The sequence below is a fragment of the Nerophis ophidion genome, linkage group LG04, assembly GCF_033978795.1.
Source record: "Nerophis ophidion isolate RoL-2023_Sa linkage group LG04, RoL_Noph_v1.0, whole genome shotgun sequence".
NCBI classification, from domain to species: Eukaryota; Metazoa; Chordata; class Actinopteri; order Syngnathiformes; family Syngnathidae; genus Nerophis; species Nerophis ophidion.
The window spans coordinates 9,096,988-9,114,039 of NC_084614.1; the positions used below are offsets into that span (position 1 = coordinate 9,096,988).

Consider the following 17,052-nt stretch of genomic DNA (forward strand, 5'->3'; position numbering starts at 1 on the left):
ATGCGTGCAGTTTATCAAAGCAACAATCAAACAATCGGAAAATTCCTGTCGTATCAATTCCTAGATATGGTCGTAACTATACTAAATGCACTGGGCATAATAAACACAACATTATTAATATTGCTACTACGGATAATTTGATCAAAAACTCCCTAAAACAGCCCACTACCTATAATATAGGTTTTTTAAACATAAGATCATTGTCTCCTAAAACGTTGTTAGTTAATGATATTATCAGAGACAACAATCTTAACGTCATCGGTCTCAGCGAAACCTGGCTTAAACCAAACGACTTTTTTGCGCTAAATGAGGCATGTCCTCCTAACTTTACACATGCGCATATTGCCCGTCCGCTCAAAAGGGGTGGGGGGGTCGCACTAATATACAACGAAAACTTTAACCTTAGTCCTAACATAAATAATAAATATAAATCGTTTGAGGTGCTTACTATGAGGTCTGTCACACCGCTGCCTATACACCTGGCTGTTATCTACCGCCCCCCAGGGCCCTATTCGGACTTTATTAATGAATTCTCAGAGTTCGTTGCTGATCTAGTGACACACGCCGATAATATAATCATAATGGGGGACTTTAATATCCATATGAATACCCCATCGGACCCACCGTGCGTAGCGCTCCAGACTGTAATTGATAGCTGTGGTCTCACACAAATAATAAATGAACCCACGCATCGCAACGGTAATACGATAGACCTAGTGCTTGTCAGGGGCATCACCGTTTCCAAAGTTACGATACTCCCGTATACTAAAGTATTGTCCGATCATTACCTTATAAAATTCGAGGTTCAGACGCATGTTCGTCAAACTAATAATAATAATACCTGCTATAGCAGCCGCAACATTAATACAGCCACAACGACAACTCTTGCTGACCTACTGCCCTCGGTAATGGCACCATTCCCAAAGTATGTGGGCTCTATTGATAACCTCACTAACAACTTTAACGACGCCCTGCGCGAAACCATTGATAACATAGCACCGCTAAAGTTAAAAAAGGCTCCAAAAAAGCGCACCCCGTGGTTTACAGAAGAAACTAGAGCTCAGAAATTATTATGTAGAAAGCTGGAACGCAAATGGCGCACGACTAAACTTGAGGTGCACCATCAAGCATGGAGTGATGGTTTAATAACTTATAAACGCATGCTTACCTTAGCTAAAGCTAAATATTACTCAAATCTCATCCACCGTAATAAAAACGATCCTAAATTTTTGTTTAGTACGGTAGCATCGCTAACCCAACAAGGGATTCCTTCCAGTAGCTCAACCCACTCAGCTGATGACTTTATGCAATTCTTTAATAAGAAAATTGAAGTCATTAGAAAGGCGATTAAAGACAATGCGTCCCAGCTACAACGGGGTTCTATTAACACTGACACGATTGTATATACGGCGGATACTGCCCTCCAAAATAGTTTCTCTCGTTTTGAGGAAATAACATTAGAGGAATTGTTACAACGTGTAAATGGAATAAAACAGACAACATGTTTACTTGACCCTCTTCCTGGGAAACTGATCAAGGAGCTTTTTGTATTATTAGGTCCATCAGTGCTAAATATTATAAACTTATCACTCTCCTCGGGCACTGTTCCCCTAGCATTCAAAAAAGCGGTTATTCATCCTCTTCTTAAAAGACCTAACCTCGATCCTGACCTCATGATAAATTACCGACCGGTGTCTCACCTTCCCTTTATTTCAAAAATCCTTGAAAAAATTGTTGCGGAGCAGTTAAATGAACACTTAGCGTCTAACAATCTATGTGAAACCTTTCAATCCGGTTTCAGGGCAAATCACTCCACGGAGACAGCCCTCGCAAAAATGACTAATGATCTATTGCTAACGATGGATTCTGATGCGTCATCTATGTTGCTGCTCCTCGATCTTAGCGCTGCTTTCGATACCGTCGATCATAATATTTTATTAGAACGTATGAAAACACGAATTGGTATGTCAGACTTAGCCCTGTCTTGGTTTAACTCTTATCTTACTGATAGGATGCAGTGTGTCTCCCATAACAATGTGACCTCGGACTACGTTAAGGTAACGTGTGGAGTTCCCCAGGGTTCGGTCCTTGGCCCTGCACTCTTCAGCATCTACATGCTGCCGCTAGGTGACATCATACGCAAATACGGTATTAGCTTTCACTGTTATGCTGATGACACCCAACTCTACATGCCCCTAAAGCTGACCAACACGCCGGATTGTAGTCAGCTGGAGGCGTGTCTTAATGAAATTAAACAATGGATGTCCGCTAACTTTTTGCAACTCAACGCCAAAAAAACGGAAATGCTGATTATCGGTCCTGCTAGACACCGAACTCTATTTAATAATACAATTCTAACATTTGACAACCAAACAATTAAACAAGGCGACACGGTAAAGAATCTGGGTATTATCTTCGACCCAACTCTCTCCTTTGAGGCACACATTAAAAGCGTTACTAAATCTCCGTAACATCGCTAAAATTCGCTCCATTCTGTCCACTAAAGACGCTGAGATCATTATCCATGCGTTTGTTACGTCTCGCCTCGACTACTGTAACGTATTATTTTCGGGTCTCCCCATGTCTAGCATTAAAAGATTACAGTTGGTACAAAATGCGGCTGCTAGACTTTTGACAAGAACAAGAAAGTTTGATCACATTACGCCTGTACTGGCTCACCTGCACTGGCTTCCTGTGCACTTAAGATGTGACTTTAAGGTTTTACTACTTACGTATAAAATACTACACGGTCTAGCTCCATCTTATCTTGCCGATTGTATTGTACCATATGTCCCGGCAAGAAATCTGCGTTCAAAGGACTCCGGCTTATTAGTGATTCCCAAAGCCCAAAAAAAGTCTGCGGGCTATAGAGCATTTTCCGTTCGGGCTCCAGTACTCTGGAATGCCCTCCCGGTAACAGTTCGAGATGCCACCTCAGTAGAAGCATTTAAGTCTCACCTTAAAACTCATTTGTATACTCTAGCCTTTAAATAGACTCCCTTTTTAGACCAGTTGATCTGCCGTTTCTTTTCTTTTTCTTCTATGTCCCTCTGTGTATCGGCTGGGGACATCTCTGCGCTGCTGGTCCGCTACCCTTGGGATGGTTTCCTGCTGGCTCCGCTGTGAACGGGACTCTCGCTGCTGTGTTTGGACTGGACTCTCGCGACTGTGTTGTATCCATTGTGGATTGAACTTTCACAGTATCATGTTAGACCTGCTCGACATCCATTGCTTTCCTCCTCTCTAAGGTTCTCATAGTCATCATTGTCACCGACGTCCCACTGGGTCATTATTGTCACCAATGTCCCACTGGGTGTGAGTTTTCCTTGCCCTTATGTGGGCCTACCGAGGATGTCGTGGTGGTTTGTGCAGCCCTTTGAGACACTAGTGATTTAGGGCTATATAAGTAAACATTGATTGATTGATGTACGTATTAATTCAGGTTGTGCTTACCGACCTCAAAGCAATTTTATTTGGTACATGGTGTGAAATAGACATGATTGTCGAAAGTGCGCCTTCTAACCCGGTGCACCTTGTGTATAAAAATAGACCTGCTTGTCGGAAGTGCGCCTTATAACTCGGTTCACCTTATGTATAAAAATAGACCTACACTTTGGCAGTGCACCTTATAACCTGGTTGCCTTTTATAAAGGAATAGACCTGCTCATCGGCAGTGCACCTTATGCATAAAAATAGACCTGCTCATCGGCAGTGCGCCATATAATCCGGTGCACCTTATGCATAAAAATAGACCTGCTCGTTGGCGGTGCACCTTTTGTATAAAAATAGACCTGCTCATCGGCAGTGCGCCTTATAATCCGGTGCATCTTTTGTATAAAAATAGACCTGCTCGTTGGCGGTGCACCTTTTGTATAAAAATAGACCTGCTGTTTGGCAGTGCGCCTTATAACCCAGTGCACCTTTTGTGTAAAAATAGACCTGCTCATCGGGGGTGCACCTTTTGTATTAAAATAAACCTACTCGTCGGCAGTGGGGCTTATAACCCGGCGCACCTATTGTATAAAAATAGACCTGCTCGTCGGAAGTGCGCCTTATAAACCGGCGCACCTATTGTATAAAAATAGACCTGCTCGTCGGAAGTGCGCCTTATAAACCGGTGCACCTTTTGTATAAAAATAGACCTGCTCGTTGGCGGTGCACCTTTTGTATAAAAATAGACCTACTTGTCGGCAGTGCGCCTTATAACCCGGTGCATCTTTTCTATAAAAATACACCTGCTCATCGGAAGTGCGCCTTATAAACCGGTGCACCTTATGCATAAAAATAGACCTGCTCGTCGAAAGAGCGCCTTATAACCCGGTGCACATTTTGTATAAAAATAGACCTGCTCGTTGGCGGTGCACCTTTTGTATAAAAATAGACCTACTTGTCGGCAGTGCGCCTTATAACCCGGTGCATCTTTTCTATAAAAATAGACCTGCTCATCGGAAGTGCGCCTTATAACCCGGTGCACCTTATGCATAAAAATAGACCTGCTCGTCGGAAGTGCGCCTTATAACCCGGTGCAACTATTGTATAAAAATAGACCTGCTCGTCGGAAGTGCGCCTTATAACCCGGTGCAACTTATGCATGAAAATAGACCTGCTCGTCGGAAGTGCGCCTTATAACCCGGTGCACCTTTTGAATAAAAATAGACCTGCTCGCTGGCGGTGCACCTTTTGTATAAAAATAGACCTGCTCGTCGAAAGAGCGCCTTATAACCCGGTGCACCTATTGTATAAAAATAGACCTGCTCGTCGGACGTTCGCCTTATAACCCGGTGCACCTTATGCATAAAAATAGACCTGCTCGTCGGAAGTGCGCCTTATAACCCGGTGCAACTATTGTATAAAAATAGACCTGCTCGTCGGAAGTGCGCCTTATAAACCGGTGCACCTTTTGTATAAAAATAGACCTGCTCGTTGGCGGTGCACCTTTTGTATAAAAATAGACCTACTTGTCGGCAGTGCGCCTTATAACCCGGTGCATCTTTTCTATAAAAATACACCTGCTCATCGGAAGTGCGCCTTATAAACCGGTGCACCTTATGCATAAAAATAGACCTGCTCGTCGAAAGAGCGCCTTATAACCCGGTGCACATTTTGTATAAAAATAGACCTGCTCGTTGGCGGTGCACCTTTTGTATAAAAATAGACCTACTTGTCGGCAGTGCGCCTTATAACCCGGTGCATCTTTTCTATAAAAATAGACCTGCTCATCGGAAGTGCGCCTTATAACCCGGTGCACCTTATGCATAAAAATAGACCTGCTCGTCGGAAGTGCGCCTTATAACCCGGTGCAACTATTGTATAAAAATAGACCTGCTCGTCGGAAGTGCGCCTTATAACCCGGTGCAACTTATGCATGAAAATAGACCTGCTCGTCGGAAGTGCGCCTTATAACCCGGTGCACCTTTTGAATAAAAATAGACCTGCTCGCTGGCGGTGCACCTTTTGTATAAAAATAGACCTGCTCGTCGAAAGAGCGCCTTATAACCCGGTGCACCTATTGTATAAAAATAGACCTGCTCGTCGGACGTTCGCCTTATAACCCGGTGCACCTTATGCATAAAAATAGACCTGCTCGTCGGAAGTGCGCCTTATAACCCAGTGCAACTATTGTATAAAAATAGACCTGCTCGTCGGAAGTGCGCCTTATAACCCGGTGCACCTTATGCATAAAAATAGACCTACTCGTCGGCAGTGCGCCTTATAACCCGGTGCATCTTTTCTATAAAAATAGACCTGCTCGTCAGAAGTGCGCCTTATAACCCGGTGCATCTTTTCTATAAAAATAGACCTGCTCGTCAGAAGTGCGCCTTATAACCCGGTGCACCTATTGTATAAACATAGACCTGCTTTTTGGCAGTGCGCCTTATAACCCGGCGCACCTATTATATAAAAATAGACCTGCTCGTCGGCAGTGCGCCTTATAACCCGGTGCACCTATTATATAAAAATAGACTTGCTCATCGGAAGTGTGCCGTATAACCCGGTGCACCTAATGCATAAAAATAGACCTGCTCGTCGGAAGTGCGCCTTATAACCCGGTGCACCTATTGTATAAAAATAGACCTGCTCGTCGAAAGTGTGCCTTATAACCCGCTGCACCTTATGCATAAAAATAGACCTGCTCGTCGGCAGTGCGCCTTATAACCCGGTGCACCTTTTATAAAGGAATAGACCTGCTCGTTGGCAGTGGGCCTTATAACCCGGTGCGCCCTATGGTCCGACAAAGACCATTGTAGCGATTCTACAATGAACTTTGTACACCTGGACTACTGGAAGTCCTGTTCTTGTCCCAGCTGGGCCGTGAAGTGTGTACATGCTGATATGGAGTAGCACTGAAGTGTGCATCAAGTAGAAGCTCAAGTGGGAACAACAATGACGCAAGCGCTTGCTCTCCTGGTCAAGGTCAGGGCATGGCGGGGAGGGGTTGTGGTGAGGGGCCCCGGCACCACAAATCAATGGCGGGGGGGCCGCGGCGAGGAGCGTCGCAAGCGCTCTCAACTGACACGGGCGACTTCTGCGGGGAGGATGGGCCGGGCAAAGCTGATGGAAACTTGAACGCACTCACCAGAGGCGACCACTGTGCTGGCCCACAGAGTGTTTTCGATGCTCAGACTCTCCTGGACTTGGGGTTCGGCGTCTTCCTGCGAGGGGAAGGAGGACAAACAATTTTCAACAATCGTTTCTTGGGTCAGTGCTTCATAACGGGGGCGCTCCCGAGAGGGTTTGTCAGCTGTGGTGCGTATGGGCCGCAGTGGTACTCGGTTGTAATACACCTTTCCACCACTTGTGGCAGTAACAAAAATATCAACTAAACAAAGGAAGTCTGGAGCTGAAGTCATAGAGAAGTTTCTTAACCTCTTTAGGCCCAAGCTGTTTGCTTACATGCTTTTTTTTATTTCTCTTTGCTATTTGGGCTTATAGGACCCTAATTAGAATACAAACTAAGAATCATCTTTTGATATGATGTACTTAGTCCATAAGTACACAAACGTGTATTTCATGTTTAGTGATATGCTAATTCTTATTTTTACACATTTTTTCCCAAATTCCATTGTATGTTATACTGTTCTGACACCACCAGATGGCAGTGTAAGTGTCCACATAAGTGGCCATAAGACCCCAATTCAGTAGAGTACACAATTTTGGAAATATGAGCTAAAAGGTGCTGTCCACGCATGTGGCCACTAGGCCTTTAGAGGTAAAGGAGAACTGCACTTTTTATTGGAATTTCCGTTCACAATATTTATTTATGAAGACATGCCGACGGATGTATATTTTTTCTATGCATTCTAATTATTAAATAAAAATCTGCTTACAGTGAAACCAATGGGAGCTCCACTATTCCAGCCACAAAATCTGATAAATAACCATTCAAAAAGTGCCAAAAATACTCTACTGACATTTTGTGACCCGAATATTACCTGAATATTAACCAATTAATACTGATATTGTTATTAAAAGCGCTAACGCAGGAAAAAAATTTACAGCGGCGCTGTTATCACTTCCTGGGTGGCAGGAATTTTTACAACAAATGTCTGCATAAAAGTGATAATATATCATATAGTAGGTGTTTATTACACCTTGTTAATATTCAGTGCTTTACTGTTCATAGTTAATATTGTAAATCCCACTTTCTTTATTTTCATGTACATTTTGGGTGTCCCATTCAATAAAAAACTGTAAAATTACATTCCATTTTTTTTTTTTTGAGGTGGTCTGTCATAACTTTTTTAGAACTCTATCGGACATTGGGACTTTTGGTATTAGTGTTCCTGAAAAAAAAGGGACCCAAAAACACATACTGTACAGCCAATTTTTACAGATAAATCTGTATATATCATTTATACACACATACACATTGGCCCCCCCCAGGCACCTTTTTTCTCTCATGTGGCCCCCCGAGTCAAAATGTGTTTATATTATTTATACTTTTGGCTCACTGACTGTGGCTCATTTTCTGTGAAGAACATATATCAGAATACACATTTAATGACCACACACCTTACACCCCCGCCCCCCTACACATTTCTATTACATATAAGATGTCCGGCCAATGGACCAGGGGCTGATAGAAGTGCGGAAATCGATGTTGTGTACACACACACACACACACACACACACACACACACACACACACACACACACACACACACACACACACACACACACACACACACACACACACACACACACACACACACAGCAGGCCTTGACAGGAGGAGGACAGAGTGTAGGTACACAGAACATCAGTGGGTCAAATGTGTGACAAAATGAGAGCAGACAGTGTTGACAAACAATGTTGCAAACTGGTGTGGGAACCGCAGGTGCAGAAACACAAAAGAAGAATCCCTGTGGGATGCAGAAACCGGCGGAGAAATTTTACGTGCAACGTTCGTATTGTTGTGACTCAGCCAGTGTTTGTGGGTCTGATGGACCCGTTGCATTTTGTGGCTTTTAATGCCTCACAATCAAACACTTTTTATGTTAAAATACTGAATATTGCCAATACTGTTCAGTATTTTAACATTCATTATTTTTAAATTAAGAGGCTGTTACAGGTGCTGGTCATATTATTAGAATATCAAGAAAAAGTTGATTTATTTCATTAATTCCATTTAGAAAGTCAAACTTGTAGAATGTATGCATTCATTCCAAACAGACTGATACAATTCAAGTGTTTTTTTGCCAAAAAGGAGATGATTATAGCTGACAACCAATGAAAACCCTAAATTCAACATCTCAGAAAATTAGAATATGGTGAAAAGGTCAGATATTGAAGACACCTGGTGCCACACTCTAATCAGCTAACTAACTCAAAACACCTGGAAAAGCCTTTAAATGGTCTCTCGTTTTGATTCTGTATGACACACAATCATGGGGAAGACTGCTGACTTGTGAACTGACCATTGATACTTTAAAGAATGAGGGCAAAACACAAAAGGTCATTGCCAAAGAGGTTGGATGTTCCCAGAGCTCTGTGTCCAAGCACATTAATAGAGAGGCGAAGGGAAGACAAAGATGTGGTAGAAAAAAGTGTACAAGCAAGAGGGATAACCGCGCCCTGGAGAGGATTGTCGAACAAAACCGATTCAAAAATGTGGGGGAGATCCACAAAGAGTGGACTGCAGCTGGAGTCAGTGCTTCAAGAACCACCACGCACCGACGTATGCAAGATATGGGCTTCAGCTGTCGCATTCCTTGTGTAAAGCCACTCTTGAATAAGAAACAACGTCAAAAGCGTCTCGCCTGGGTTCAAGACAAAAAGGACTGGACTGCTGCTGAGTGGTCCAAATGTATGTTTTCAGATGAAAGTCAATTTTGTATCTCCTTTGGAAATCAAGGTCCAAGAGTCTGGAGGAAGACAGGAGAGGCACAGAATGCACGTTGCCTGAAGTCCAGTGTCAAATTTCCACAATGGGTAATGGTCTGGGGTGCCATGTCATCTGCTGGTGTTGGTCCACTGTGTTTCCTGAGGTCTAGGGTCAATGCAGCAGTCTACCAGGAAGTTTTACAACACTTTATGCTGCCTGCCGCGGACCAATTTTATGGAGGTGAAGATTTCATTTTCCAACATGACTTGGCACCTGCACACAGTGCCAAATCTACCAGTACCTGGTTTAAGGACCATGGTGTCCCTGTTCTTGATTGGCCTGCAAACTCACCTGACCTTAACCCCATAGAAAAGCTATGGGGTATTGTGAAGCGGAAGATGCGAGATGCCAGACCCAACAATGCTGAAGAGCTGAAGGCCACTATTAAAGCAACCTGGGCTCTCATAACACCTGAGGAGTGCAACAGACTGGTGGACTCCATGCCACGCCGTATTGCTGCAGCAATTCAGGCAAAAGGAGCTGCAACTAAGTATTGATTGCCGTACATGCTGAAACTTTCCATGTTCATACTTTTCAGTTGGCCCACATTTCTAAAAAATATTTTTTGGTACAAGTCGTAACTAATATTCTAATTTTCTGAGATACTGAATTTGGGTTTTTTAGTAATTGTCAGTACTAATCATCAAAATTTAAAGAAATAAACATTTAAAATATATCAGTATGTGTGTAATGAATTGATATAATATGTAAGTTTCACGTTCTGAATATAATTACTGAAATAAATCAACTTTTTCATGATATTCTAATAATATGAACAGCACCAAGGTCACGTCGGCGAGATTCAACAGATAAAATGAGGGTCTCTGGTTTCACCGCCGCTCTCTTAAATAAAGGCAAACGCAGGAAAACGCTTTGAGTCGGGGCTCCGGTTTCGGCTCAAATGCTCTGCCAGGTATAATAATTATGATACCCAAGCAGCCACATCCTGTCAATGCACGCAAAGTGGTGACGAGGCGCATGAAAAATAAATGGCGGGGTTTGCAGAACGCCTGACCGCTCTGACATTGTCACGACGCCGTCTCCGTCAAGTCTGTCTCAAGGAAAGACAAAGGAGACTGGCTCATAAATAGGTGAGTTCACTGGCGGAAGGCTCTGTGGGAACCCGTCCATCCTGCTCGGACTCAAAGCACACGATATGCAAAGGAAGCCCGCGGAGGATGAATGCGAGGAGGAAGTGAGCCTGGTGTGTGGCCAAGAGTGAGGACAGACCACAAAGCCTCCCTTTGTAGCGCGGCCTCTCCTCGCTGTGGGGGCTGTGCTAATCTGCTATTAATAAAAAATAAAAAAAAACCCGGGGAGCAACAAGTGAGACGGGATGGACGGAGCTAGTGTGTGATGTAAGAGGCGTCAACACAAGCACCCCCGTTGTGGCCTCTTGTCGACACGCCGCACTTGATCCTCCGTGTCAACTATCTGCCCAGCTGAACCTTTGCAGGAAATGAAAGGTGCCGACAAGCCGGCGTACCCGTGTGAAGTTCCCCTCGAAACTGTGGATGTCCAGCTGGGGTTCCTGGGCGTAGACGTAGGCGCTGATGGAGAAGAGGTCCTGAGGAGAGATGAAGACAAACACACCTGTCAAATGTAAACCTTTCAAACCCCGTTTCCATATGAGTTGGGAAATTGTGTTAGATGTAAATATAAACGGAATACGAGTCATTTTCAACCCATATTCAGTTGAATAAAGACAACATATTTGATGTTCTAACTCAGGGGTGTCGAACTTAAATACAGAGTGGGCCAAAATTTCAAACCGAACGAAGCCGCGGGCCGAGGTTGAACAAATTAGTCCTTTAATAGGGACCTAAGCAAGTTTTGCATTGAATATTGACCAAGTAAGGCTTATATAACTTTAGAGTGACATGCAAAATCGAGTTTTAAATAATAATAATTTAAAAATATCAATGGCATATCAAATAAAATAAAAATACAAATTCAATGCCTGTTTTCGGCGGCGGGTTTGAGTGGTGGTAGCGGGGGTGTATATTGTAGCGTCCCGGAAGGGTTAGTGATGCAAGGGGTTCTGGGTATTTGTTGGGTTGTGTTTATGTTTTGTTACGGTGCAGATGTTCTCCCAAAATGTGTTTGTCATTCTTGTTTGCTGCGGGTTCACAGTGTGGCGTATATTTGTAACAGTGTTAAAGTTGTTTAGACGGCCACCCTCAGTGTGACCTGTGTGGCTGTTGACCAAGTATGTCTTGCAGTCGCTAACTGCATTTGTCAATACTAACTACAAGATGTGGCTGGGCTGGCACACTGTTTGCACAGGTTGAAGAGGACGCTTAAGGTAGTGCCTCCACGGTGCCCTCTTAATATTGTTGTTAAGGTGAAATTCGAGAGAATGATTACCTCTGGAGGGACACTAACATAGGGAGTCTCCCGGAAAAATCGAGAGTATAAAAGTATGACACTGTAAAGCGCCATAGCGTCCCGGAAGGGTTAGTGATGCAAGGGGTTCTGGGTATTTGTTCGGTTGTGTTTATGTTGTGTTACGGTGCGGATGTTCTCCCCAAATGTGTTTGTCATTCTTGTTTGCTGCGGGTTCACAGTGTGGCGTATATTTGTAACAGTGTTAAAGTTGTTTATACGGCCACCCTCAGTGTGACCTGTATGGCTGTTGACCAAGTATGCCTTGCATACACTTGTGTGTGTGTATGAGCCGCATATATTAGGTGAGTGGGCCGGCACGTTGTTTGTATGGAGGAAAAGCGGACCTGGCGACATGTAGAGAACGCCAAAGACAGTGCTTTTACGGCCCGCCCCCAATATTATTGTCTGGGTGGAAATCGGGAGAAATTCGGGAGGAGCACTGAACTTCGGGAGTCTCCCGGGAAAATCGGGAGGGTTGACGAGAATGAGTATTAGTGGTGAATGCGGTGTTACAGCGGCGGGCCAGCTCTAATCTTAATTTGATATTGCCTCAAGGACCAAATTAAATTACGCGGCGGGCAAATTTGGCCCGCGGGCCAGAGTTTGACACTCATGTTCTAACTGATAAACTTTTTTTTTTTTTTGCAAATAATCCTTAACTTTAGAATTTGATGCCAGCAACACGTGACAAAGAAGTTGGGAAAGGTGGCAATAAGTACTGATAAAGTTGAGGAATGCTCATCAAACACTTATTTGGAACATCCCACAGGTGTGCAGGGAACAGGTGGGTGCCATGATTGGGTATAAAAACAGCTTCCCAAAAAAATGCTCTGTCTTTCACAAGAAAGGATGGGGCGAGGTACACCCCTTTGTCCACAACTGCGTGAGCAAATAGTCAAACAGTTTAAGAACAACGTTTCTCAAAGTGCAATTGCAAGAAATTTAGGGATTTCAACCTCTACGCTTCATAATATCATCGAAAGGTTCAGAGAATCTGGAGAAATCACTCCACGTAAGCGGCAAGGCCGGAAACCAACATTGAATGACCGTAGCCTTCGTTCGCTCAGACGGCACTGTATCCAAAACCGACATCACTCTCTAAAGGATATCACCACATGGGCTCAGGAACACTCCAGAAAACCACTGTCACTAAATACAGTTTGTCTCTACATCTGTAAGTGCAAGTTAAAGCTGTACTATGCAAAGCGAAAGCCATTGATTAACAACATCCAGAAACGCTGCTGGCTGCTCTGGGCCCGAGATCATCTAAGATGGACTGATGCAAAGTGGAAAAATGTTCTGTGGTCTGACGAGTCCACATTTCAATTTGTTTTTGGAATTATTCGACATCGTGTCATCCGGATCAAAGGGGAAGCGAACCATCCAGACTGTTATCGACGCAAAGTTCAAAATCCAGCATCTGTGATGGTATGGGGGTGCATTAGTGCCCAAGGCATGGGTAACTTACACATCTGTGAAGGCACCATTAATGCTGAAAGGTACATACAGGTTCTGGAACAACATATGCTGCCATCTAAGCGCCGTCTTTTTCATGCACGCCCCTGCTTATTTCAGCAAGACAATGAATGCCAAACCACATTCAGCACGTGTTACAACAGCGTGGCTTTGTAGTAAAAGAGTGCGGGTACTTTCCTGGCCCGCCTGCAGGCCAGACATGTCTCCCATGGAAAATGTGTGGCGCATTATGAAGCGTAAAATACGACAGCGGAGACCCCGACTGAAGCTCAACATAAAACAAGAATGGGAAAGAATTCCAATTTCAAAGCTTCAACAATTAGTTTCCTCAGTAGTGTTGTTAAAAGAAAAGGTGATGTAACAGTGGGGAACATGCCCTTTCCCAACTACCTTGGCACGTGTTGCAGCCATGAAATTCTAAGTTAATTATTATTTGCAAAAAAAAAGAAAAAGTTTATGAGTTTGAACATCAAATATCTTGTCTTTATAGTGCATTCAACTGAATATGGGTTGAAAAGGACGTGCAAATCATTGTATTCCGTTTATATTTACATCTAACGTAATTTCCCAACTCATATGGAAACGGGGTTTGTAATATGAATGTAAGAATAGTTTGAATGTTGGAATGGTTTGAATTTCCAGGAAAAACGGAATTTGGTTTGGAACTTTGGAAAGTGTTAGTTCCAAAGTCCAGGATGATTGTAATGTGTTGATGTTGGAATGGTTTGAATAGGTTGAAAGAAGAGATGTCCAATAATGGCTTTTCTTAATTACCGATTCCGATATCAACCGACACCGATATATGCTGTCGTAGAATTAACACATTATGCCTAATTTTGTTGTGATGCCCTGCTGGATGCATTAAACAATAACAAGGTGACAAGGTTTTCCAAAATAAAAGAACAATTTCAACTCAAGTGATGGGAAAAAATGCCAACATAGCACTGCCATATTTATTATTGAAGTCACAAAGTGCATTATTTTTTTTTAACATGCCTCAAAACTGCAGCTTGGAATTCGGGACATGCTCTCCCTGAAATAATCCTGATACCCACTACAATTATGGTAAATACTATACATTGACTTTCACAAAGTGCATTATTTTTAATTTTTTTAAACATGCTTCAAAACGGGGGCAGTGTGTTACATGGCCTTTCCTTTTAACAACACTCAGTAAAGGTTTGGGAACTGAGGAGACACATTTTTTAAGTGGAATTATTTCCCATTCTTGCTTGATGTACAGCTTAAGTTGTTCAACAGTCTCCTGCCTCATATTTTAGCCTTCATATTGCACCAATGGGAGACAGGTCTGGACTACAGGCAGGCCAGTCTAGTACCCGCACTCTTTTACTATGAAGCCACGCTGTTGTAACACGGGGCTTGGCATTGTCTTGCTGAAATAAGCAGGGGTGTCCATGATAACGTTGCTTGGCTGGCAAAACCTGTAGGTACCTTTCAGCATTAATGGTGCCTTCACAGAGGTGTATGGGTAGCTTACACTTGCATGCTGCCTTTTCAAATTTGCGCCTAGAACAATCCGGATGGTTCTTTTCCTCATTGGGCCGAAGGACACGACGTCCACAGTTTCCAAAATCAATTTCAAATGTGAACTCGTCAGACCACAGAACACTTTTCCAATTTGCATCTGTCGATCTTAGATGAGCTCGTGCCCAGCAAAGCCGGCAGCGTTTCTGGGTGTTGTTGATAAATGGCTTTGGCTTTGCATAGCAGAGTTTTCCTTGTGCTATGAGATGTAGTGACCAACTGTAGTTACTGACAGTGTCTTTCTAAAGTGTTCCTGAGCCCATGTGGTGATATCCTTTACACACTGATGTCGCATTTTTGGTGCAGTACCGCCTGAGGGATCCAAGGTAACTGGCATTCAATGTTACGTGCAGTGATTTCTCCAGATTCCTTTGAACCTTTTGATGACATTTTTTTGAAACATGTTGCAGGCATCAAATTCCAAATTAGTTAATATTTGCAACATTAGGTATTAGGTCTTTGCAGTCTATTCAATAGAATATAGGTCACGATACACGTCAAATTGGCAAATATTGGTGGATCTCTAACACAAAGCCTGATTGTGTTGCTGGCGTACCCCGACTGCCGGAAGCCTCTGCGTGCAGCCGACAGCCACTTTCAGCTTCCAGTCCGTTTCTCCGTCCAGCTGGTCGGTCCTGATGAAGCACGCTCCTGGAAGATCAGGGGTAAAACTCACACTCTCTCACAGAGTATACACGTCCAACTTCTTGTCAAAACATCTAAACAAACCTAAGACAAGTCAAAATCCCCTGAATAGTGATTTTTTTAGTGAGACCTAAGAACTTGTTTTTCGGCAATAGATCTTCCGTAGAAAAAAAATTACAACTTTTGAGCCCAAAACACAAATTAATATATAGCAAATTAATGCATTTTAATTGCTTATTTCAAAATCACATTTAAAGGGGAACTGCACTTTTGGGGGGTAATTTTGCATGTCGTTCACAATTATTATGAGAGATATGACAATGTTATTTTTTTTTGCATTCTAAATATTAAATAATTGCGATCAAAAGTCCGCTTACGACGGAGCTTTTAGAAGTCGCTTTATTCTGCCTATAAAGCCCTTGAAAAAAGCATCCAAACAACTCCATTAAGGTTTTATATACACGATGTAAGTATATATGTCATGGAGTAACATTCATAATAACATGTAATATATACATGATGTAAGTATATATGTAGTATCTAGTAACATTCATAATAACATGTAATATATACATGATGTAAGTATATATGTCATGTAGCAACATTTATAATAACATGCAATATATACATATGTGTAATGTAGTAACATTCATAATAACATGTTAAATATACATGATGTAAGTATATATGCATTGTAGTATCATTCATAATAACATGTAATATATACATGATGTAAGTATATATGTCATGTAGTAACATTCATAATAACATGTAAGATATACATGATGTAAGATTATATGTCATGTAATAACATTCATAACATGTAATATATACATGATGTAAGTATATATGTAGTATCTAGTAACATTCATAATAACATGTAATATATACATGAGGTAAGTATATATGTCATGTAGTAACATTCATAATAACATGTAATATATACATGATGTAAGTATATATGTAGTATCTAGTAACATTCATAATAACATGTAATATATACATGATGTAAGTATATATGTCATGTAGCTACATTTATAATAACATGCAATATATACATATATGTAATATAGTAACATTCATAATAACATGTTAAATATACATGATGTAAGTATATATGTATTGTAGTAAAATTCATAGTAACCTGTAATATATACATGATGTAAGTATATATGTCATGTAGTAACATTCATAATAACATGTAATATATACATGATGTAAGTATATATGTCATGTAGTAACATTCATAATAACATGTAATATATACATGATGGAAGTATATACAGTATATGTTATGTAGTAACATTCATAACAACATGTAATATATACATGATGGAAGTATATATGTAGTATCTAGTAACATTCATAATAACATGTAATATATACATGATGTAAGTATATATGTCATGTAGTAGCATTCATAACATGTAATATATACATGATGTAAGTATGTATGTAGTATCTAGTAACATTCATAATAACATGTAATATATACATGATGTAAGTATATATGTCATGTAGTAACATTCATAATAACATGTAATATATACATGATGTAAGTATATATGTCATGTAGTAACATTCATAATAACATGTAATATATACATGATGTAAG

General features: G+C 41.7%; 1 protein-coding gene across 2 annotated transcripts in view; it reads right to left on the reverse strand.

Moving 5' to 3' along the window:
• Positions 1–17,052, reverse strand: part of atp9b (ATPase phospholipid transporting 9B) — a 103,493-nt gene that overhangs the window by 57,314 nt on the left and 29,127 nt on the right. For both annotated transcript variants that reach the window (XM_061896984.1, XM_061896982.1), the window contains exons 8-10: positions 15,349–15,443; positions 10,870–10,950; positions 6,578–6,653 (exon numbers count right to left, since the gene is read on the reverse strand). In XM_061896984.1, coding sequence (XP_061752968.1) covers positions 6,578–6,653; positions 10,870–10,950; positions 15,349–15,443 — 252 coding nt within the window. The remainder of the gene's footprint in view (positions 1–6,577; positions 6,654–10,869; positions 10,951–15,348; positions 15,444–17,052) is intronic.